This window comes from Hyperolius riggenbachi, chromosome 9, assembly GCF_040937935.1.
Source record: "Hyperolius riggenbachi isolate aHypRig1 chromosome 9, aHypRig1.pri, whole genome shotgun sequence".
In the NCBI taxonomy this organism is placed as follows: domain Eukaryota; kingdom Metazoa; phylum Chordata; class Amphibia; order Anura; family Hyperoliidae; genus Hyperolius; species Hyperolius riggenbachi.
In genome coordinates, this window is record NC_090654.1 from 101,025,520 (window position 1) to 101,051,960 (window position 26,441).

Consider the following 26,441-nt stretch of genomic DNA (forward strand, 5'->3'; position numbering starts at 1 on the left):
TATGTTTTGGTTTGCATGGTCTCAAGGCGACCTCAGACAAAGCCTTTATCCTTGAAGCCCAGTTTTGACTCGGGAACGCAAAATCGCAATCATGATTTTGCATTGCGCTATTCCACGATTTTTCAGCGATTGCAATTCTCATTCCAGTGAATGAAAATAGCGACACAATTGCCGGATTAATTCTGCATTTATTGCGTTTGCTATAATCGCAAATGTGCAGCAATCACTGCGGTGAGAGTAATCCTATAGCATTACTTGAGCAGCGCTTTGCAGATTGCCAGCGATCAGCAAACCGTGAATCGCGCTTGCAAATCGTCTGAGTGTGAATGGGCCCTGGACACTATTTTGAGAGCAAATAATGGTCTGAGCGTGGTGGATGCTACTAAAACTGAAATAACTGCAGATATGGGAACTTTGCTATACTGCCCACACATGGCAAGTTTGATAATTTTCAGTTTATGTCTATGAAAGACAATGACATTGCTATGAAATGATACATTACAATGTGGCAATTCAGACAATCATTGTTCTTCTTACAACAGACTGACATGTACTTTATTAATTTTATTTTCCTGGTATAAATATAGCACTGACATCTTTCACAACACTTTACAGAGTATAATCATGTCACTGACTGTCCTCAGAGACACTCACAATCTAACCCCTAGTCATATGTTCATCATAGTCTAAGGGTGCCCATCTATTACTCGATTTTCAGCATTGATGATAATCAGCCGATTTGATCATAATGATAAAATCTGTCAGAGATCCATATAGCCACCCTATTGATCAATTTGATTGATTTTATTCTGAAATTGATCAAAACGATAGATCAGGCATGATGCAAAATCAAGGTTGCGTGGCCACGATTGGGTGGGTGACGGTAACGGCCTATTGATTTCCTGACAATCTAATGGTGTCTCTCCAAGTGTATCCCCTGGGCTTATAGTGAGTGTTACAGGCTCACCTATCCTTCTAGGCTCATGATGTGTGTAGAGAAGTCCTCCCCAAACTGTAGCCCGAGGGATCAAGTCCCGATACCTGCGGGCGACAGTAATTTAAAGTGTGTACATGGCATCAAGCCAATTTTGAGGGAAGCCATTTAACTTACCTTTATATATTTAGATTGAGGGAGAAAACCCAAGCACGCAAGGGGAGGCCATACAAAGTCCAGGCAGATAAAGTTCTGGCCCAGATTTGAACTAGGGACCCAGTGCTGCAAGGCAAGAGTGCTATCTAACCCAAAATCAATGAAAAAAAGTGTGTAAATTATCATTATCTTATAAACTAACATTTTACCTCACAAAATCTGAAGAAACCGTTTTTAGCTGGGGGTTATCTGCAGTAAAAGCTGTACAAACAATAGAGGATAGAGACTGCTGAAGGCAAGTGAGCTGAGCTCTCCTATTGGTCAATGATGAAAAGGAGAGGATGTTAGAATCAAGCTCGGACTTCTAAATGAAGGCAGGGGTGATAAATGTACGATCCACATCTGTTTTCCTTTAATGCACAGAACACATGCATTAGAACTGACAGCCCATATAAATCAGCGGGCTCATTCATGTCTAATGCAAATTTTTGCATGTTTCAGCCTGTTGCACCCTTTCAGACAGTGTGCATTTAAGCCCTTATACCTGACTATTTCAGACTCAGAGCTGAATAATTATACAAGATTTATACATACCTGGGGCTTCCTCCAGCCCCATCCGCACAGATTGTTCCCACGCCGCAGTCCTCAGCCTTCTCCATCTTCTACACCAGGTCCTGTAACTTCCGCCAGTTGGGGCCAGTCTAAACAAGCAAAGTGCACTCCCTCCATACTGTGCAAGCGCATGCATAAGGCAGGCACCGGAGAGACAGAGGAAGTCACTGCGCATGCGTAAAACTGGCTGCGCCTGACCGAATTTACGAAACCCGATTGTAATGCTTGGGAGGCATACTCTGAGTCAGCGTGTGTGCTCCAGACTATGTAGCTGGGTAATGGAAGAGGCTCCACAGATGGACACAGGAGTAATGAACAAGGGAGCAAGATTGCCCAGAGTAAATGCAGCTCTGGGCCGCCTATCAGGCTAGATGCTAAATGATACAACACACAACAGACGTAGTCGGTAGCAAGCTTGGGTCATACACGTTAATTCAGATGTCAGTCATATTGGAAGGATTAGGCAGATTCGTAGTCGAGAGGCAGGCAAAGGTCGGTACACTATACAATATACAATATTACAACTAATACAATACTGACTGACTAGAGTACACATATATCGTGCTGATGCGCAATATGTGAAATGTAGCTCTCAAATAACTCACTAGCTAAAGCACAAGTAATGACAATTAACAAGACAGACAACAGACACAGACGGAATGCTCAGCCAATCTAGTCTTCGGTTTCAGCGACGACAACATTCACACTGAGATAGACAAGACTAACATGTGGGAGCATAAATAATGGCAACCGCTGCTATAGTTCGTCCTCAAGAACAAGGCAAGAACAAGGCTAGAAGGAATACTACCAGTCACCAACGTGGTGCTGGCAGAATACAAAGTATCAGGATCAGAAGGACTTCACTGACCCCCCGCAGGTCAGCAAACGTCAAGCAGACATGAAAATACAGAGCAAGGCATTATACATTTTTTGCAATAACAACTTTCACAGCATAGACCCAACGACAACTCAGAGAGCTGAACGCTATGTTGGGCGGAGTCTGAAAAAAGAGGCAGACTTTTATGCCGGCATCAGCCAGTGGATGCAGGTATGCAAATTTCCACACAGCTGAATGGTAATCATTCAATCCTGAGCTGGCTAGATTACCATTTGTTAGCTGAAAGACCATCATAACAAATGCATGCAGTACTATGCAACAACATGCATGCAGGAAATCCAGGGCTATCTGGTTGCAGTTCAACTGCAGCAAACCATAGGAGGAATCCTGACAACATCATGAACTGCTCTGAACTGCAGAGTGTTTGCAAATGACAATAAGACTTACTACGAATGCGCAACTGAATGCAAGTAGACAAGTCAGAACTGCCCAGTTGCAGCTCCACTGCAAGCGACAGAACGTGCTACAAGAGAGACCCTGACACTGATGCAGAAGATGGAGAAGGCTGAGGATGGCGGCGTGGGAGCTGGAGGAAGCCCCAAGTATCTATGAATCGTGTATAATTATTAAGCTCTAATTCTCTTTAAAGCTAAGTTGCACATTTTTCTGTGATTGGCCTGGAGAAGTGGGTACAACCCTGTGAAATGCGTTGCCTGTTTTTTCATGAGCACTTCTCTTTTAAACTGTTTTTAGCTTTCAAGATTTCAATGCACTGCCCACTGGTCAGAGCCTCACATTCAGTACATTTTTTGCATTAAGCCTTTTAAATCACAAGGGTGGAATTTCATAGCATATTGAATACAACTTAATGATATATTAAGATTTTTTTTTTAACTTTAGATAAGTTTACATTTTACAAATTGTGCCTCAATGCTCAATGGTACTTAGCAAAATGAGTACCACATAGCACAGGGATGTCTAACTCTAGTCCTCATGGGCCATACCCATGCCAATGTTAGGATGGACAGAGAAACTGAGAAGTGAAGAAATTAGTTCTACGTGATGAACCACACCTTACCTGATTCAGTCCCATCAATTAATTTGAGCTGTGCCAAAAATGTGTGAGAACCTTGGCCCTTGAGGACTGGACATCCCTGATATGTCAGTCTCTGGTCAGACACCTTTATGCTATACATTGCAGAAAGGGTGAGCAGGGCCCGGTAAGTGTAAAAGCCACTGTCCTGAGCTGAAACCAGAGCAACCAGGAGCATATCATAAAAATGAGCTGCTGAAGGAATTCCTGCGGCAGAAAAAGACATGGAAGGAGAACCAAGCATAGGAAGTGCCATGACAATATACCACATAAGATCTACTGCACTAGGCGGGAAATGAGGTACAGGCTATGCAGAGAGGCCTTGGAGACACTACAACACTCCAGTGGCAAGTTGTAAGATACCGGCAGGAGCAGCACACGCTGGACAACACAGACCAATTAGGCTAAACCCTCACAAATCCAAATAAGAAATTCCACAAAAGATTGTAGAAAATAGATCGGTTAAATTCTGTGGCCTATTTAGATTCGGACATTGTGGTTGTAGATGAGGACTAGGAGTATGTAGTGGTAACAGATATAGCAGAGCCAACAACATCAGGAAGGAGTATGAGAAGCTGGAGGTACCAGGGCCTCAAAGCAGAACAAAAGAGGATATTATTATTATTGATTTATAAAGCGCCAACATGTTCCATGGCGCTGATATGGAAAGTTAAGACCAAAGAAGAGTGTAGTGCTAGGTACAGCTAAAGGTGACCACTAATGATTCAGTCTTGGTTGTACCATCTTTCCACTTCAGTGTGATATGAAGGACTACCTCGAGTATTCATGCAAAGTATATTCACTCGGTTTACTCTTCTACTACGTAGATTTGGTGAGTTTGTACAATCAAGATTGTATCATCAGTGGGCATTTTCGATACTGCGCCGCCCTTTCCCACAAATTCCCAGGCCTCTAGAAAAGGATCTGAGCTTGAGGTAGACACATACCACCCATGGGGATGACAAGGGAAATATGTGTGTATACATTCTCTCACAAAAGTGAGTACATCTCTCTTTGTAAATATTTTATTATATCTATTAATTGGGACAACACTAAACATGTGGCACTTTGATGCATTGTAAAGCAGCCATTCGTGTCTAACCCACAGGCAAGAAAAGCGAGTACTTCCCTAAAGGAAGAATGTCAAAATTGTGCCCAAAGTGTCAATATTTTGTGTGCCTACTATTATTTTCTAGCACTGCCTTAACTCTGTTGGGCATGGAGTTCACTAGAGCTTCACACGTTGCCAATGGAATCCTCTTCCACTCCTAAATGGCAAAGCTGGTGGGCGTTAGAGACCTTGCATTATTTCTTCATTTGAGGATGCCCCAAGGATGGTCAATAAGGCTTAGGTCTGGAGACATGCTTGGCCAGTCCAGCACCTTTATCCTCAGTTTCTTTAGCAAGGCAGTGGTCATCTAGGAGGTGTGTTTGGGGTTGTTATGATGTTGGAATACTGCCCTGCAGCCTAGTTTCCAAAGGGATGGAAAGGAGGGGATCATTCTCTGCTTCAATATGTCACAGTACATGTTGGCATTCATTGTTCCCTCAATGAACTGAAGCTCCCCAGTGCCTGCAGCACTCATGCAGCCCCAAACCATGACACTCCCACTGCTTGACTGCAGGCAAGACACACGTCTTTCTACTCCTCCTCACCTGGTTGCCGCCACATACGCTTGACACCATCTGCACCAAATAAGTTTATTTTGGTTCCATCACACCACAGGTCACAGTTCCAGTAATCCATGTTCTTAGTAGTGTTGGGCGAACATCTAGATGTTCGGGTTCGGGCCGAACAGGCCGAACATGGCCGCGATGTTCGGGTGTTCGACCCGAACTCCGAACATAATGGAAGTCAATGGGGACCCGAACTTTTGTGCTTTGTAAAGCCTCCTTACATGCTACATACCCCAAATTTACAGGGTATGTGCACCTTGGGAGTGGGTACAAGAGGAAAATTTTTTTTACCAAAAAGAGCTTATAGTTTTTGAGAAAATCGATTTTAAAGTTTCAAAGGGAAAACTGTCTTTTAAATGCGGGAAATGTCTGTTTTCTTTGCACAGGTAACATGCTTTTTGTCGGCATGCAGTCATAAATGTAATACATATAAGAGGTTCCAGGAAAAGGTAACGCTAACCCAGCAGCAGCACACGTGATGGAACAAGAGGAGGGTGGCGCAGGAGGAGAAGGCCACACTTTGAGACACAACAACCCAGGCCTTGCATGAGGACAAGAAGCGTGCGGATAGCAATTTGCATTTTGTCGCCATGCAGTCATAAATGTAATACAGATGAGAGGTTCAATAAACAGGGACCGGAAATGCTAACCCATCACAGATGTTCATTGTTCATGTTACTTGGTTGGGGTCCGGGAGTGTTGCGTAGTCGTTTCCAATCCAGGATTGATTCATTTTAATTTGAGTCAGACGGTCTGCATTTTCTGTGGAGAGGCGGATACGCCGCCGATCTGTGACGATGCCTCCGGCAGCACTGAAACAGCGTTCCGACATAACGCTGGCTGCCGGGCAAGCCAGCACCTCTATTGCGTACATTGCCAGTTTGTGCCAGGTATCTAGCTTCGATACCCAATAGTTGAAGGGTGCAGATGGATTGTTCAACACAGCTACGCCATCTGACATGTAGTCCTTGACCATCTTCTCCAGGCGATCGGTGTTGGAGGTGGATCTGCACGCTTGCTGTTCTGTGTGCTGCTGCATGGGTGTCAGAAAATTTTCCCACTCCAAGGACACTGCCGATACCATTCCCTTTTGGGCACTAGCTGCGGCTTGTGTTGTTTGCTGCCCTCCTGGTCGTCCTGGGTTTGCGGAAGTCAGTCTGTCGGCGTACAACTGGCTAGAGGAGGGGGAGGATGTCAATCTCCTCTCTAAAGTCTCCACAATTTGGTACTGCTGAGCCATTGCCCTTTGAAAAGATGTGAGATTTTGGAAAGTGAAATAGGGAGCCAATGAAATCCTATGGGGGATTTTACCAATTTTGGACCCCTGTAACTCTGGTTTGCAGAGATGTAGGGACCCCATCTTTGGAATCCAAGTCTAACAATATGTCTTCTACCTGCATGAGACATTTCGTGAGATTCAGACTTTGCTAACGGCCATTGCTGCGATTTATGTACGTCACCATCACTACCATTGAAATAGCCCCAATAAACAGGTTTTTGTGACCCTAGGCTATGACCTCTTCGGCCTAGGGGCCCAAAACTCACCAGTCATGATCCCCCTAAGGGTCCCTACAATGCTAGAAAATTTGGTACTGCTGAGCCATTGCCCTTTGAAAAGATGTGAGATTTTGGAAAGTGAAATAGGGAGCCAATGAAATCCTATGGGGGATTTTACCAATTTTGGACCCCTGTAACTCTGGTTTGCAGAGATGTAGGGACCCCATCTTTGGAATCCAAGTCTAACAATATGTCTTCTACCTGCATGAGACATTTCGTGAGATTCAGACTTTGCTAACGGCCATTGCTGCGATTTATGTACGTCACCATCACTACCATTGAAATAGCCCCAATAAACAGGTTTTTGTGACCCTAGGCTATAACCTCTTTGGCCTAGGGGCCCGAAACTCACCAGTCATGTTCCCCCTAAGGGTCCCTACAATGCTAGAAAATTTGGTACTGCTGAGCCATTGCCCTTTGAAAAGATGTGAGATTTTGGAAAGTGAAATAGGGAGCCAATGAAATCCTATGGGGGATTTGACCAATTTTGGACCCCTGTAACTCTGGTTTGCAGAGATGTAGGGACCCCATCTTTGGAATCCAAGTCTAACAATATGTCTTCTACCTGCATGAGACATTTCGTGAGATTCAGACTTTGCTAACGGCCATTGCTGCGATTTATGTACGTCACCATCACTACCATTGAAATAGCCCCAATAAACAGGTTTTTGTGACCCTAGGCTATGACCTCTTTGGCCTAGGGGCCCGAAACTCACCAGTCATGTTCCCCCTAAGGGTCCCTACAATGCTAGAAAATTTGCCACTGCTGAGTAATTGCCCTTTGAAAAGATGTGAGATTTTGGAACTGTAAATAGGAGGCCCAATGAAAGCCTATGGGGGATTTTACCAAATTTGGAGCCCTGTAACTCTGGTTTGCAGAGATGTAGGGAACCCATCTTTGGAGCCCAAGTCTAACAATATGTCTTCTACCTGCATGAGACATTTCGTGAGATTCAGACGTTGCTAACGGCCATTGCTGCGATTTATGTACGTCACCATCACTACCATTGAAATAGCCCCAATAAACAGGTTTTTGTGACCCTAGGCTATGACCTCTTCGGCCTAGGGGCCCGAAACTCACCAGTCATGATCCCCCTAAGGGTCCCTACAATGCTAGAAAATTTGGTACTGCTGAGCCATTGCCCTTTGAAAAGATGTGAGATTTTGGAAAGTGAAATAGGGAGCCAATGAAATCCTATGGGGGATTTTACCAATTTTGGACCCCTGTAACTCTGGTTTGCAGAGATGTAGGGACCCCATCTTTGGAATCCAAGTCTAACAATATGTCTTCTACCTGCATGAGACATTTCGTGAGATTCAGACTTTGCTAACGGCCATTGCTGCGATTTATGTACGTCACCATCACTACCATTGAAATAGCCCCAATAAACAGGTTTTTGTGACCCTAGGCTATGACCTCTTTGGCCTAGGGGCCCGAAACTCACCAGTCATGTTCCCCCTAAGGGTCCCTACAATGCTAGAAAATTTGGTACTGCTGAGCCATTGCCCTTTGAAAAGATGTGAGATTTTGGAAAGTGAAATAGGGAGCCAATGAAAGCCTATGGGGGATTTGACCAATTTTGGACCCCTGTAACTCTGGTTTGCAGAGATGTAGGGACCCCATCTTTGGAATCCAAGTCTAACAATATGTCTTCTACCTGCATGAGACATTTCGTGAGATTCAGACTTTGCTAACGGCCATTGCTGCGATTTATGTACGTCACCATCACTACCATTGAAATAGCCCCAATAAACAGGTTTTTGTGACCCTAGGCTATGACCTCTTTGGCCTAGGGGCCCGAAACTCACCAGTCATGTTCCCCCTAAGGGTCCCTACAATGCTAGAAAATTTGCCACTGCTGAGTAATTGCCCTTTGAAAAGATGTGAGATTTTGGAACTGTAAATAGGAGGCCCAATGAAAGCCTATGGGGGATTTTACCAAATTTGGAGCCCTGTAACTCTGGTTTGCAGAGATGTAGGGAACCCATCTTTGGAGCCCAAGTCTAACAATATGTCTTCTACCTGCATGAGACATTTCGTGAGATTCAGACGTTGCTAACGGCCATTGCTGCGATTTATGTACGTCAGACTCGCCACCATTGAAATTGCCCAATAAACAGGTTTTGTGACCCTAGGCTATGACCTCTTCGGCCTAGGACTGCATTGAACGCGACCCACGCATTGTGCGCATTCTGGACAACACCAATTACTGGGTTTATAATCTTCTGGATCCACGGTACAAACACAATGTTCCAAAACTGCTTGAAGAAAGAGCCAGACAGGTCAAAATGGAAGAATACCAGCAGGCCCTTGTGGAGACTTTAGAGAGGAGATTGACATCCTCCCCCTCCTCTAGCCAGTTGTACGCCGATAGACTGACTTCCGCAAACCCAGGACGACCAGGAGGGCAGCAAACAACACAAGCCGCAGCTAGTGCCCAAAAGGGAATGGTATCGGCAGTGTCCTTGGAGTGGGAAAATTTTCTGACACCCATGCAGCAGCACACAGAACAGCAAGCGTGCAGATCCACCTCCAACACCGATCGCCTGGAGAAGATGGTCAAGGACTACATGTCAGATGGCGTAGCTGTGTTGAACAATCCATCTGCACCCTTCAACTATTGGGTATCGAAGCTAGACACCTGGCACAAACTGGCAATGTACGCAATAGAGGTGCTGGCTTGCCCGGCAGCCAGCGTTATGTCGGAACGCTGTTTCAGTGCTGCCGGAGGCATCGTCACAGATCGGCGGCGTATCCGCCTCTCCACAGAAAGTGCAGACCGTCTGACTCAAATTAAAATGAATCAATCCTGGATTGGAAACGACTATGCAACACTCCCGGACCCCAACCAAGTAACATGAACAATGAACATCTGTGATGGGTTAGCGTTTCCGGTCCCTGTTTATTGAACCTCTCATCTGTATTACATTTATGACTGCATGGCGACAAAATGCAAATTGCTATCCGCACGCTTCTTGTCCTCATGCAAGGCCTGGGTTGTTGTGTCTCAAAGCGTGGCCTTCTCCTCCTGCGCCACCCTCCTCTTGTTCCATCACGTGTGCTGCTGCTGGGTTAGCGTTACCGGTCCCTTTTCCTGGAACCTCTTATATGTATTACATTTATGACTGCATGCCGACAAAAAGCATGTTACCTGTGCAAAGAAAACAGACATTTCCCGCATTTAAAAGACAGTTTTCCCTTTGAAACTTTAAAATCGATTTTCTCAAAAACTATAAGCTCTTTTTGCTAAAAAAATTTTTCCTCTTGTACCCACTCCCAAGGTGCACATACCCTGTAAATTTGGGGTATGTAGCATGTAAGGAGGCTTTACAAAGCACAAAAGTTCGGGTCCCCATTGACTTCTATTATGTTCGGAGTTCGGCCATGTTCGGCCCGAACCCGAACATCTAGATGTTCGCCCAACACTACACGTGACCCGTTCGGCCAATCACAGCACTAGCCGAACGTTCGGGTAACGTTCGGCCATGCGCTCTTAGTTCGGCCATATGGCCGAACCCGAACATCACCCGAACAGGGTGATGTTCTGCAGAACCCGAACAGTGGCGAACACTGTTCGCCCAACACTAGTTCTTAGTCTGCTCGTCTTAAGTAAACCGTTTGCTGGTTTTTCTGTTGCTTCATCTTTAGAAGGAGCTTCCTTCTGGGACGACAGCCTATGAGAACCAATTTGATGCAGTGGATGGTGTATGGTCTGACAGGCTGACTCCCTTCACCCCTTTAACCTCTGCAGAAATGCTGCCAACACTCATATGTCTATTTACAAAAGATATCCTCTGGATACGATGCTGATTACATGCACTCAGCTTCTTTGGTCGACCATGGTAAGGCCTGTTCTGAGTGAAACCTGTCCTGTTAAACTGCTGCATGGTCTTGGCTATCATGCTGCAGCTCATTTTCAGGGTTTTGGGACTCTTCTTATACCTTAGACCACCAAGACTTAGACTTCACAGTGTATCAAAGTGTCATATCTTTACAAAAATGTGAGAGGTGTACTCACTTATGAGATACTGTATATTTATATTCTTAACTCAAGAGAAGAGAAAATGTCAAACACCAGTCTGTAAAACCTTTACAATTTTTAATAGTTTTTGTAACTAAAATTTACTGAAAGTCAGCATGCTTTGCATTCAACCCAGCTACACATACTTAGGAGATACATTATAAGTAACAAAAAAGACAGTAGGGTATTCATTCCCTGAAACTAGTCTAAAAATAGTATCAACATAACATTTGATACTGCAGAAACTTGATCCCTGTTATTACCGTTATGGCTAAATAACAGCTGACTGGCTGATGTCACTGCTCTACAGTACACATAAACAGTGATCTATCACAGACTCTTTTGTTTATTGTATAAGTAATATTCACTACAGACTGTGTCAGCATTTAAATATTATTATCACAAACCTGGACAAAAGAATCTGAGCACATAATTAAATATTTTTAATCAGAGGTTGCATCAGCAAAAACTGTGTGTCAGAATGATCAGTAGTTTGAAAGATACATACTACTCTATATGGATGCATACTACTAAGGAAATATGGACAATTAAACTTTTTTTTCTGTAAAAATCAACATTAGTACTCACTGTTTTTGCAGCGGTTTAGACATGAATGGCTGTGTGTTGAGTTATTTAACTTACACTTTTCTACAATCTGTACCAGGCCCAGATTTATCTCATGGGAACCTATAGGCACAGATGTCCTGGCACCTTAGACTTTGCCCTCCATGAACCTGAAAACACCCCCTGAACTGCATTGCAAGTGTGCTAGCTGTCCCTGCTGTAACTTCTCCCTTACTTCTCTATCCTGTCATAGATAGCTACAGGTGCCCTTTAGTATTTGGTAGCCAGAATTACCCTCAATATTGAGTAGCTAGAGGTGCCCCCAAGTATTAGGAAGCTAGAGGAACCTCTGTATTAAGTAGCTAGAGGTGCCTCTGACTGAAGGAAGATGTATAGGGAAGGAGGGAGGGAGGCGCTCGGGGAAGGGAGTGGCCCACTTTTCCATTATCAGGCACCTGTAGGCACGTGCCTACAGTGCCTTATGGTAAATCCGTCCCTGATCTGTACAATGACTACTTTACATTGTATCGTAGTGTTAAACCTTCAGTAATCTCCCATGAAAATATATAATAAAATATTTACAAAATATATTATCGGTACTTCCCTGGGCTCTACAGAGTATTGACAGCAGAGCTTATGTTCACCTGTCTGCTGGTGCACTCCTCCTGTGTCTTCTCACCATCCATCTCTGCCGGATGCCTGTACCCTGAGACACGGCAGCAGGTACGCGACCACATACATGCCCTCAAATCACGGAGTACAGGCGCCCAGCAGTAATGGAGAAAAGATACAGGACACAGGAGGAGGTACTTAGGCAGATAGGTGAGTGTGAGCTTTATTGTAACACTGAACAGCCCAGGAGGAGGGTGGGAGGCATTACACATTTTAACCATCAGTGTTTGCATGATGGGCAAACACTCTGATGCTTTATAACTAAAACATACACACTACAAATTGTATATGATGGGAATGTTACTGTGAGGTTTGTGATGTGCAACTGTTAAAAGTCCTGCAGACTAATTGTCTTTGCAATTGCAGATCAATATTGTTGAAAGGTAAAGTTGTATTAGCAGTGTGTTATTGAACTGTATCATAGCCTGCGGCCAGATCCAAAATAGAATGAATCACATGTGCATTATATTACAATTGTAATGCATTGGCTCACGGAGGCTCTCACTACTCGTGTGCGCCTACACAAAATGATTCTTCAGCTTAATGCTCCTACAACATTCACATTAAAAGATGGAATGCAATGCTGGTAAGTTGTGTAACTCACAACGCATATCGCCCTATACAATAGAGCTTCCTCAGGTGGATGTTGCAAGAGAGTTTGTAGCACCAGTATACCTACTACTACAAATTGTTGGTACCAAATTAGCTCCATCATAGAGGTTGTCCTAGCTTAACCACTTCCCTGGGTTTTTAACTTGTAAGTTCCTGACAATTTTGACACTTCCGCTGTATCTCTATTGAAACAGCAATAACTTTTTCTTTACTTATCACCTCCAATTGATATATATATATATATATTTATTGTTTTTTCAGGACCAGGCTTTCTATTAGTAATATTTTTTTCCCTAAAAAAACTTTTATTTTATAGGCATTTTAGTAGGAAAAAAATTGGATTTACGTGCAGAAAATACACTTTTTTCAGTTTCCACCCTTCGTAATTTCCCACAGTTATAAATACCATAACAATATATTCTTTGGCCCTTTCCAATTAAAATGATACTTTATTTCACTACTAGCTGGCATGCAGCAAACCATTATCCCCAGCCTGCGTGTCTGTAGCTATCGAAAGCTGCTGCTAGGGCGACAATTTGGGGGCATCAGTGCTGCACACTGCTAGGTAATGACAGAGCAATGCATTTGCAGAACATTTGGATCCCCAACTGTCACCTTAGCGATAGCAACCTATCGCTACAGGTGGCAATCATGATAGGTAATAACATATATAGGAATCATAAGGTTTAAATAAGGCTAATAAGGCTAAGGTAGGAGTCAAAATTAACTGAGAGGGGGAAAACACGAACACTTTTATTCCAGTGCAGGAGACTTGGGTGCACAGGGAGTAACCTCTGCGCCGAAAGAAGACTGAGCTGAAGTTACATTTAAAACACTTCCAGCAATTGCTGGAAGCCGAATTATTACATTCCCCACCATCCATGGCAGCCTGGAGGGGGAATAGTATTTAACGTGGATGGGAATTTGTGCAGGAGCAGGATCAGCCATACCAGCTGTATCCTGCACCCAAGTCTCTTGTGCCAATTCTTCTAGTATGCGGGAAAACACCCTATTTTTCATTGTAACACTGTCACTTTTAGGGGGTTTTTTTCTACACTTTGCCTAACTTTATTGAATGATTGCTGCTATTTGCAATAGCAGCTGTCATTCATTGTTAAAGCAGATTGTGCACATTCAATACTTTTTGAGATATTCAAGTTTTTATACAGGTCAAAAGTTCACTCAGTCCCCCTACAACAATAAAAAGGATGAGTGAACTTTTGACCTTTATAACAACTTGAATATCTCAAAAACTATAAAAGATAAAATTATGTTTTTTCAGCACAAATGAGCACAAATGCAGCACTATACCAATTTCATGTCTGTAGACTGAACAGGGGCTGGGTGATGTTATTGCCTGGGAAATAAAATAAGTGTTATTATCATCAAAACTAAAGCAGCGTAAGTCTTAATTTTTGCCGCACAAATGAAGCACTAACCAAACACGATGGAATTTTTATTTGTGCTGATTGTAGGGGGGCAGCTTAACTGTTCATGCTGACACAACTTACAGTGGCACTCTTGGAAATGCTGGGTTCAAAGGTTCAGATCTGCATAGACGTTGTACAGTATGTTCTCTACATATTTGTGTGGTTCTTCCCTGGGCATTCCAGCTTCCTACCTCATCCCAAAAATATCCCGGGTTTCCACTCATATTGGCCTTATGGTGGCCACAAACATAACATTTATTTTTTAATTTGATTCGACAATTTTAATCTTTTTTTTTTCTCTCAAATAAAAACTTAGACTCTAGTAACTAATGTACCACACATGTATATTTCATTTTGACACAATCACGACAAAAACAATTGAATAAAATGCATACAGTAAATTAGATGTAATAATATATTCATTTTCATTAATAAATGCAGAGCCGGATTTACCTATAGGCACAATACGCTCGTGCCTACAGGCGCGCCCGTCCATGAAAGATGACTCGCTTGGGAATGTTCCACAAAACGTTTCAGCAAAATGACATGAGTCAGTAGCTTACAAAATAGCCCTGGTTAATAGCCTTTCAATAGCCCTGGTTGTTAGCTTTCCACAATCGTGACATTTGTGGCCTTTTTCTGATGTCCTGACTCTTCTGGGTCAATGCAAACAGAGAATGGTGTAGTGAGGAAAACCGCTCTACCTCTGATACCTGTGCAGGGTGCTGGAAACCAAACGGCAAATCAGGAACACAGTGAAGATGAAATCCGCACACCCGCAGGTAAAGTCCAAGGGTTTTTATTTTAATCCAACTCACAAATACAGAAAAACGGCTGACATGTTTCAGATGATATCCTTACTTATAGCTACGAGTAAGGATATGATCCGAAACATGTCAGCCGTTTTTCTGTATTTGTGAGTTGGATTAAAATAAAAACCCTTGAACTTTTGCGGGTGTGCGGATTTCATCTTCACTGTGAAACAGAGAATGGTGCTGTAACAATTAGTGCAAAAAAAAGAGAAAAAAAAGGCTTGCAAAAAAGCCAAAGGCGCCACTTGATAATAATGGATTGCTGTGCATCCAACTTGTTATCAAATGACGTGTATGTATATTTTAATCATAACGAGTTGTAGAATACATTTTGATGTGTCTTATAGCTTGAACCCCGTCACATAAAAAATAGGTAGTGACAAACTCAATCCATTAAAAAAAAAAAGTCATTTTTAAAGTTATGATGAAACTTGGGAAAGTTTCAGGAAAATTATATGAGTTGGTAGCTTACAAAACATGCACTTTTGAATAGGCCTTGTTGTTAGCTTTCCATAATTGTGACATTTGTGGCATTTTTCTGTGGTCCAGACACTTTTGGGGCTATGCAAACAAAGTATGGCGCAAAAATACTTTGTGGAAAAACACTGGCCTGTCCAAAGCCACGTGGACACTTCATAGTTTTTGGCATGCTAGATGCCCAGATAGTTATCAGATGACGTATACGAGGTATTCTTTTAACCGTAAGTTCCGTAACAAGTTGTAGAATAGATTACTTTTCGTGTCAGAATTTAAAATAGAATACACAAACTGTTAACTTAGGGACTCAGCTTTTTTAATCTGTATGACATGAGGGTATATTATTGTTATTTTTGCAAATGAGGGTTTGTTATTATTGCTAGAGTACAATGTGAAAACAAAAAACACAACACAGAAAAAAATACACCTTTATTTCCAAATAACATATTATCCCCATACATTGTACTAGGGACATAGTTTAAATGTTTGTATAACCAGGATAAATGGGAAAATAAAATATATTGGTTTTATGTTTGGTAGCATTGTTTATTTTAAAACTATAGTGGATGGAAATTAAGAACTAGTGTATTTTTTTCTAATTTTTCCCTTTAAAGAAGTTGTCAGGCATATTTGAATAAAATAAACGCTACTTACTGGGGGCTTCCTCCAGCCCCAAGCTCCCAGGACCTCCCTTGCCGCAGCTCTGCCCGCAGCCGGTTGCCGAAGCTCCAGGAGGTCGCTCTGTGGCGCAGTCCGCTCCGGCCCACGTGACGGTGATTGACAGCGCCGATCGCGCAGGCGCAGTACAGAGCAACCTCCTGGTCGCTTTGACGTCATCGCCGGGGACCGGGTCGGAGCTCCGGCAAACAGCTGCGGGCAGTGCTGTGGCAAGGGAGGTCCTGGGAGCTTGGGGCTGGAGGAAGCCCCCGGTAAGTAGCGTTTATTTTATTCAAATATGCCTGAAAACTCCTTTAAATGCATAGAGAATAAAATTATTACTAAAAAAAAAAATTACGCCACAAAAGTCTAATTTGTCTTGAAAAAAATAAGATCTAGATCTTAACTACTTTGGCCTCCTGGACGTACTAGCTACGCCCAGGAGGCCATGTGCGCATCCGTGCTCTACCGGCCGTGGATCGTTAGCCCACAAATCAGTGAATCGGGCTATGGTGCCCGATCACTGATTCCTGTCCCCCGCAGAAAAAGCGACAGCTTCTTTTAGAAGCTCCACTTTTTCTGGCTGTTGCGTCCCCCTGCGGCCCTCTAAGCGTAGCGCTTAGAGTGACGTCATGTAAACAAACTCATGGCCGCCATCTTGTGGCCAAAAAGTAAAACTACAACTAAAAGTGAAAAAAATTAAACTCAACACATATTTACATTCTAAAAGTACTGTTTACATCCCACCCTCCCAAAAATACCCAAATAAAATGTTTAATATAAAAAAAAAAAAAAATTACAATAATAAAAAAAAAACATGTAAATATTTACCTAAGAGTTTAAACTTTGTAAATATCAATGTAAAGATGAAATATTTCTATATTTTTTTTATTCTAAACTTGTAAATAGTGATAGATGCAAAACAGAAAAAATGCACCTTTATTTCCAAATAAAATATTGTCGCCATACATTGTTATAGGGACATAATTTTAACGGTGTAATAACCGGGACATATGGGCAAATACAATACGTGAGTTTTAATTATGGAGGCATGTATTATTTTAAAACTATAATGGCTGAAAACTGAGAAATAATGAATTTTTTCCGTTTTTTTCTTATTCTTCCTGTTAAAATGCATTTACAGTAAAGTGGCTCTTAGCAAAATGTACCACCCAAAGAAAGCCTAATTGGTGGTGGAAAAAACAAGATATAGATCAGTTCATTGTGATAAGTAGTGATAAAGTTATAGGCTAATTAATGGGAGGTGAACATTGCTCGGATGTATAAAGTGAAAACGACTGAAGGCTGAAGTGGTTAATGTAGATCAAGATCTAGGTGTGATAAGTTAAGATAATGTTACTGGGGAATGAATAGGAGAAGTGCTGAAATGTGAAAATTCCTCTCGTCCATAAGGTGAAAACAACCCAAAGACTGAAGTGGTTAATAATAAAAGGGGCATGACTTGATGGGGTGTGGCCTGCATTAAGGGGTGGGGTTTAGGGCACCAGAGCTTTTGTGCTTATAAGCTCCTCAGCTGTAAATCCGGCCCTGTATAAATGTGTATGAGGAGCTCTCTGCGTCATCGCTGCTATGTATTAAGGCACACAACACAAACAACTTTAGAAAATGTAACTTACATTAACAAATCTATTCCTCATTTATTTAAATCAACAACACTACATTTATTACAGTAAAGAAATATATTGTATTTAATGTGCCACTTTGATAAAGTTTCTTTATTCTTGAATGTAAACTTAACATTTATAAGGTCGAATGACTTTCATACAATTTAATTTCTGACAAAATTGATCTGATTTTTCCAACCTTTCAGATCAATAAAATTGTAACATGTGTGCCCACCATTTTACTATGGTAGGGACATTTGCCTGTGATTATAGTATGTGTTAGATTGTAAACGCCTTCAAGGTACAGTGTGAGACCTACAGTATATTATTTGATGTACTCTGGAACGCTGTGGGAAATATCAGTGTAATATGTCAGTCATATCAGTCATATTATTAATACACTTATATGACACTGCTGTTTTTATAGTGTTTAGGATTTGTTTTATTGCACATTTGTTTTATTGCATATTGATTGTCTTATATTATAACTTTATATCAGGAACTGACGTTGATCTATCAGTTTATTAGCGCACCTTAGACCAAGTGTTTTTAGCCTGAAATAGTTGCTTGCAGTATAGGTAGCCTGGAGTAGTTGCTCCCAGTATAAGTAGCCTGTAATAGTTGCCCCCAGTATAGGTAGCCTGGAATAGTTGCCTTCAGTATAGGTAGCCTGGAATATTTGCCCCAGTAAAGCTAGCCTGGAATAGTTGCCTGCAGTATAGGTAGCCTGAAATATTTGCCCCAGTATAGGTAGCCTGGAATAGTTGCCCCCAGTATAGGTAGCCTGGCATACTTGCCCCCAGTATAGATAGCCTGAAATAGTTGTCCGCAATATACAGTAGGTATACAGGAATAGTTGCCCATAGTATAGGTAACCTGGAATATTTGCCCACAGTATAGGTAGCCTAGAATAGTTGCCACCGGTATAGGTAGCCTGGAATAGTTTCCCGCAGTATAGGTAGCCTGGAATAGTTGCCCGCAGTATAGGTAGCCTGGAATAGTTGCCCGCAGTATAGATAGCTTGAAATATTTGCCCCTGGTACAGGTAGCCTGGAATAGATGCCCCCAGTATAGTTAGCCTGAAATAGTTGCCCGCAATATACAGTAGGTATACAGGAATAGTTGCCCATAGTATAGGTAGTCTGGAATATTTGCCCACAGTATAGGTTGCCTAGAATAGTTGCCTGCAGTACAGGTAGCCTAGAATAGTTGCCACCGGTATAGGTAGCCTGGAATAGTTGCATGGAGTATAGGTAGCCTGGAATAGTTGCCCGCAGTATAGGTAGCCTGGAATAGTTGCCTCCTAGAGTAGGTAGCTATGCAGAGTATAGTGCAGCTTATCGTACCTGCTCCCTGGAGTCCACCGGCAGACTTCCTTTCATTGTTTAGCTCTCCTTTACTATTGTTTAGCTCTTCCCTACTACCTCTTCCCTACTACCTGCCGTGCAGGGGTGCACGGCAGCCTGGACACTAAGATTGCAGGGGGGCCAGGTGTCACTCCCCCCTGCATGCTGAGACCCGGGGCGGGCCGCTCCTTGCGCTACTGCCTGAGAAAGCCACTGACTTGGAGAAACTATACTGTAGTGTTTCTATGGCTTTTCATGGCTTTTTGCTATAGGAGCTCTTTCACCTGAGGTTTGCGTTTGCGTACCTATTTTTAGGCCAGCAGAGTGTTGTATTTGTATAGCATTCCAATAGAACACATAGCTATTATTCTGCTGGTGTATAAACACAGATATCACTGTGCCAACGCTGGCTAGGAGGGTGGGCTGCAGAACACAGGAGTGATTGCTACAAGCAGCATCGTATACAATGCACGATTGTTTATAGTGCTTTGTTCATTATATACTGTACTGGAATGGTTTCGAAGATTCTATAAGGCATAGCTAAACTGAACAACACAAAAGTCAGCTGGTCATACATAATTCAATGCTAATAATACATTCAACAATATAACAAAATGAAACATGAAATCAAATGTTTTCTCTTCATCAATGATAAGGGCCTGTTTCCACTAGCTGTGAATTTGTGCATTTATTTCAGCATGCGAATTCGCATAGCGATGATTTCCTATGTGCCTTTTTACATTAGATGCAAAAACTACATCCAGAAAAAAATCCTGGTTAGCAGTGTTACATTTTTTGGGGGGTACGCCACATGCTTTTTTTTTTTGTATGCGTTTTCGCCGTTTGCTTTTTTTGTGCGTTTTTGCATGCACGATTAATTATGTCAATGGGACTTCCTTCTTGGATCAAAACAAAAATACAATTATGTGAATTTGCATAAGATTTTGCATTTAAAAGCATATATATGCATATGCGAATTCGCATTCACTGACAAATTACATGTGAATCTCATGCTTCTAGTGGAACCGTACCCAGTGGGCCAGTTTTCATTGAGGCGATGTTTCCTTTGAGTGCTCAATCACAATTTAACTTTCAATGACTCCGATTAAATAGCTGAATTGTTTGTTTTAAAGTGTACCTGTAGTAATAAAAAGTGCCCTTGGGGGATACTTATGGTATCTCCCTACAGGGTTATTTTAAGAGAATCTGTAATAAAAAAAAATTCCCCCGGGGGTTACTTACCTCGGGAGAGGGAAGCTTCTGGATCATAATGAGGCTTCCACTTCCTTCTGTGCAGCATGGATCCAGAGCTGGGACCCCTAGACGGCAATATCTGCCTTTCCGATCCAGCGCAGGCGCAGTACCATCTTCCCCCTTGGCCTCCAGTCAGGGGAGGACTGGCCCAGGGGGACGGGGGGCAATCGCCCCCCGGGCCGCCCGAATCTTAAGTAATTAGGGCCGGCCGCTGCTATACGCAGCGGCCGCAGACATACCACAGGTGACAGGTTCGCAGTGGGGATCGCAAAGTTGAAGTATCCAATCAAAGAAGGGGCTGAGGCGGCCGGCCGTGGTGTGCCCTTGTGCGTGGCTGCGCCTGCGGTGGATGTGAGCGGCACAAGGACACAAATAGCTTAGGTCTTCTCCGGCCAGGTGGGTTGACCCTGCTTGACTCTGCCCCCCGCCTGGAGCCATTGCCGCCCGCAACGTGCTGCTGTGCCTGCGGTGTCATCAGAGTGAGCTGTCTCACTCTTCAGCTTTCTGTGCTGGGGGGGCTGGGGGCCTGGAGCTGTGGCTACGAGTGGCTGGCTGGAGGAGTCGGACACAGTCCTCCCCTGTGCTGTTGTGCCTGAGGTGTCGTCGGAGTGAGCTGTCTCACTCTTCAGCTTTCTGTGCTGGGGGGGCTGGAGCTGCGGCTACGAGTGGCTGGCTGGCTGTCCTGGCTGGAGGAGTCGGACACTCTGGGGGCTGGGAGTCGGAAATGCCACCTATAGCTGCTTGCTGCTGTGGAGGAGGAGGAGGTGTAGGACTGAGGAGACAGGAGGATAGAGGCGGTCGGGTCCAGGTTGCCAGAGGAGAAGGTGGTTTATATAAATTTTGTTTCTGTACTTCTTCTTCCTTCTTGTCACTGAGTTACTCACACTTTGCTGCCTGCCTGCTACTGCTGTCAAATTCAATTCTCTGCCCAGGCCAGTGCCCTCTGAGTTTTTTTGTGTGTGATAATCATCCCCATTCTGACCCTGGCCTGAGGGGGAACGTTTTTTCTTCTTGTAGTGTGATTGGCTGCAGGGGAGGGGGGAGGCAGGCAGTTAGGCACTGTCAAACAGGTAGTTGGAGGGGGGGGGGGGTAGGTGTCAGACAAGTAGTTTGTATGGTGGGTGGGCAGGAGTGGGGTTAGTGTGTGTGTGTGGGGGGTTGTTTAAAGGAGTTATCAGGCATTTTTAATGAAATAAGTGCTACTTACCCGGGGCTTCCTCCAGCCCCACGCTCCCAGCATGTCCCTCGCCGCAGTTCTGCAGTCAGCCATTCGCTGCCGCTGGCTCCCAGTCCCCGGCGATGGCACCAGTCTGATCTGGATGTCGGCCTGTACTGCGCCTGTGCGAGCAGCACTGTCAATCACCGCCACGTGGACCGGAGTGTACAGCGCAGGCGCAGTAGTTCTGCGTCTGCACAGTACGCTCTGGTCCATGTGGCGGTGATTGACAGCGCCGCTCGCACAGGCGCAGTCGGCCTGACGTCATCGCCGGGGGCTGGGAGGCAGCGGCAGCGAACAGCTGACTGCAGAGCTGCGGCAAGGGACATGCTGGGACCTTGGGGCTGGACGAGCCCTGGGTAAGTAGCACTTATTTTCATAAAAAAAAAAAAAAGCCTGATAACTCCTTTAAGGTTAGGCATCAGACACAGACAGGTAGATTGTGCAGAGAAATGGGGTTAGGCATCAGGTACATAGTGTGTGTGTGTGTGTGTGTGTGTGTGTGGCTGGGGCTGTTAGTCATCACAATTTGAAGATTTGCACACAAGAAAGATATGGCTTTGGGCTGGGGATGCCGTGAAACGGGCCTCTAGTTTGTGTTGTCCCCCCAGGCCAAAAGGTCCCAGTCCTCCCCTGCCTCCAGTGGAAATAGCCATGCCCGATCGGGTCCGCTCTGCTGCGCAGACGTGAGACACCTATGCAGTAGAGTGGATCCGACAGGCTCAGCTATTTCTGTCGGAGTCTGAGGGGGAAGATGGCACTGCGTCTGCGCTGGACCGCTGAGGTAAATATTGCAGCATGCTTCAGGAACTACTGCGCCTGTGAGTATCTAGAGCCAGCCCTGGGTCGGGTCTACACAGGGGAAGCCTCATTAGGATCCAGAGGCTTCTCCCTCCCAAGGTAAGTACCCTCCCAGGGGCACTTTGTTGTTACAGATTATTTTTAAGGAATACCTGAAGTGATGTGTGACATTTATTTAGTTATTTAAGTATTTATATAGCGCCGACATATTACGCAGTGCTGTACAGAGTATATAGTCTTGTCACTAACTGTCCCTCTGAGGGGCTCACACTCTAATCCCTACCATAGTCCTATGTCTATGTATGTATTGTGTAGTGCATATATCATAGTCTAGGGCCGATTTAGGGGGAAGCCATTAAAGTTATCTGTATGTTTTTGGGATGTGGGAGGAAACCGGAGTGCCCAGAGGAAACCCACGTGGGCACGGGGAGAACATACAAACTCCTTGCAGATGTTGACCTGGCTGGGATACGAACCGGGTACCCAGCGCTGCAAGGCGAGAGCGCAAACCACTACGCCGCCGTCCTGCCCGTCCTGACATGATAAGATACACATATGTATGTTATATCGCAATTCTAAATAGAACGATACTATGTTCCTTTTTATTTATTTTTTTCATTGTAAGGTTTAAGAATCCCGGGCTGTAAATGATCCTTTCTCTTCAAACTACAGTGTTACCCTCACTGATAACTAATTAGGGTAGTAACAGTGGCGTAGCTAAGGAGCTATGGGCCTTGGTGCAAGTTTCACATGGGGCCCCCAAGCGCTCTATACATAACAATTTATATGGGGCGCACCAAAACTTGCCAATGGCAACCACAGTGTCAGAGCTGCAAGAAGGGAATGGGGAGCACTTTGTTAATGATTACCACTATTCGAAGTATCTATAGAAGTGATTATTATGAGCACAGCACCAATAGAGAGCTAATACTGTGGTTGAGGGAGGGCCCCGATGCGGTCGCTACCTCTGCACCCCCTATTGCTACGCCCCTGGGTAGTAAATCTCCCAGTGGCTGAAAAAAAAAAACATATAGTGCAGGAAACAGTTCAAAGGTTCAGTAGTTCAGTATGCATCTGTATGGGAACTAAAAAACTTGCGGGAGTGATTTTCCTGCGATAAACGCGGAAAAATCACTGGACACTGTGGCGGTTTTGGAGCGATCGCGATTAGCGTGCTATGTATGCTAATCGCGATCGCTAAACGCTAATCGTGAATCGCCGGCAAACCGCTGCATGTAACACGTTTGCGGTTAACGCTAACCGCAAACGCGGCAGTGAGAACACTGCCGTGTGTTACATGCTGTATCGATTTTTACAAAACCGCTGGCAGTTTGCCTTGAGCAGGAATCGCGTGATTCCCGCTCAAGTGAGAACGGGCCCTCAGCCTACTCTCCGTTTAGATGTGCTTTAAAGAGAACCCGAGGTTTAAATAAACTGATAAGATAAACAATTGTATTTATTCTACTACTCCTAAAAATGACTTCTTTAGATATCCCATGGTTTTATTTTATATTTAAATATTTACAAAGTAGATTGAATGTTTTATTGTCTCTTTTCAATGGCAGTCTATTAAGTTTCACAGAATTAAAATACATCAACTATTGACTTTCTCTCCCTGCCCTCAGAAGTTGTATTTTTACAGCAACACATTTATGGCTGTAATTTGCTTATCAGTGAGGTTTACTATATTCCTGACAAGGTACTGACAAGACAGAAGCTGTCACTTGCATGCCTGAAAACTAACACTTTAAGGTAGCAAAATAAAAACTGCCTGGTTATTTATATAATTTGTACTGTACATACATATGTTTACCTCATCATGTCATATGTCGCCTTGAGTACACTTTAACCTTTACAGTGAGGAGAAAATAAAGGCCTAGTATTAAGTAGTATTGGGACTGTTTATTTATTTTATGACATTGCACATAAACTTTAGGAGCGTAGCAGCATAACTTGCGTTATACATACAATGTACATGTTGTAGATATAACCTGCGCCAGCATAACACTGACCAAGTAAGCAAGTAATGGAAGTTCTACTTACAGTATATTGTAGGTATAACTCACACTGCACAAACAGTGTATGGCCCTGAAAGTTTATATTCACTGTCCACACACAGCAAACATTAGTGAGTACACCCCATGTCACATTTCATTTCAGGTACCCTATAAAATCAGTATGATGATACATAACACAAACTGACATGAATTGCAAGCTAGCCTAAACATTTCCGGATATTCTTCCAGACAGGCCTTTGGGGAACTCTGGGCACAATCAAGCCACTCAGGAATTTTGAACCCGATGCGGATGTTGAGCGGCTCCATGACACTCTGACAAACAAAGGTAGCTCCATGTATAATGTTGATATTATTCTGCTATGTGTTTATGATGCCCATTGATGATGATCCATGTTACGCAATACTGGTTGAATGATGGTGGGTAACTGCACTCTCCAGGCATCACTGACACTGATGTGAATTAGAAGGGCTGAGGGGTTCGGCAACCAACATCCGTTCTGCACATGGTCTTTTGTTAGTGCCTGGAAACCTATTTTAGTGTGGCAGTCTCAATCAATGGAAACTTGTATGTGAAGCCTGTCAGTTCTCTCTGCTTTTCAAAGCATTGGTGAAAGGGTCGGAATGTCTAGAAGCCAATAGGCCAGCATGACAGCCAGGAGGGCAACATTTAAAATGGGGGTCAGCATTGGAGGTCTCCATATTACTGCATTTCCTCAGCTTTCCTTTAAAATGATAAGAATTCAAGGAGTTCAGCAAAGTGATCTAAAGATGGACATAAGAAATATGGAGGCTGTCATCTTTATTTCTTATCAAGAAATTCCAGTTGTAATGCTGATTTTTTTTTTGTGGGGGGGGGGGGGGGGGGGGGGGCTCCTGGAGGTTGAGCCACACAGCTGGACAAGCATGCAGCCAGTACAGTCAAAGATAATCTGTACACTTGTTCTAGGCCAACTGATCTGCATACTTGTTCCAGGTCAGCTTATTTGCTTACTTGTCCCAGATCGGCTGATTTGAATACGGTACTTGTCCCAGATCAGCTTATCTGCATACTTATTCCAGGTCAGGTGATTTGCACACTTGTTCCATGTCTGCCTGTTTGCATATTTGTTCTAGGTCAGCTGATTTGCATACTTGTCCCAGGTCAGCTGATCTGCATACTTGTTACAGGTCAGCTGATTTGCAAACTTGTTCCATGTCAGCCTATTTGCATATTTGTTCTCAGTAAGCTGATTAGCATACTTGTCCTAGGTCAGCTGATCTGTATACTTGTTTGAGTTCTGCTGATTTGCATACTTGATCCAATTTACTTGCATATTTGTTCCAGATAAGCTGATTTGAATACCTTTTCCAGGCCTGTGAGGAGTAGGATGGTCACTCAGAAACAAATCATTCCTGTAAGTATACAACTTGAAAATGGACCAATTAAATTAAACTTTGGTTGGATTTGATTGGTCCATTTTCAAAATGTACATACAGAATTTACAAAATCCTGCATCATCTTGTAATTATTTGCACCTCCTTGACCATTCCAACTGAGAATCCCAAATGCCAGGCAAGCAACTATTTCAAATTGGGGTCAGCAATGGCAGAATCTATACTTTTCTCTGTTTAGATTTCCTTTTATAATGTGCCAAGGTAAAATATTGAATAGAACAGTGAATGGATACCCAGCATAATCATGATTTGTGATATATGTATATTATGCAGATATTGATAGACTTTTGTACCTATTTCCTCTGTACTGTGACAGGTAATGTGCAAACAGTCATTGATACAGTCACCAATCTTGACAATGAGCAGAGACAAGAAGTGGTCCGACTGTACAAAGAAGAAATGCAGCAGGTATGACCACTGATATTTTTCTAATTATAATTTTACATAGCTTAAAATAACCCCTCAGCTGTTATACAAAAAAAAAAATGAACCTATGCAAAGCTGTATTTTAAGCAGCCTCACTCCGAAGCAGGTAATGTGGGCGTTTGTAGCTCTCTGGTAAATAGGGTGTGTATAGACCGCTATGTTAATTAAGGCACCCATTAATTATTGTTTTTAGGCAGCGTGTTTACTG

The 26,441-nt window shown here is 43.4% G+C and overlaps 1 protein-coding gene across 3 annotated transcripts in view; it reads left to right on the forward strand.

The window, feature by feature from the left end:
- ANXA9 (annexin A9) overlaps positions 1-26,441 on the forward strand; it is a 79,851-nt gene that overhangs the window by 17,337 nt on the left and 36,073 nt on the right. For all 3 annotated transcript variants that reach the window (XM_068251639.1, XM_068251640.1, XM_068251638.1), the window contains 2 exons: positions 24,602-24,698; positions 26,124-26,215. In XM_068251639.1, coding sequence (XP_068107740.1) covers positions 24,602-24,698; positions 26,124-26,215 — 189 coding nt within the window. The remainder of the gene's footprint in view (positions 1-24,601; positions 24,699-26,123; positions 26,216-26,441) is intronic.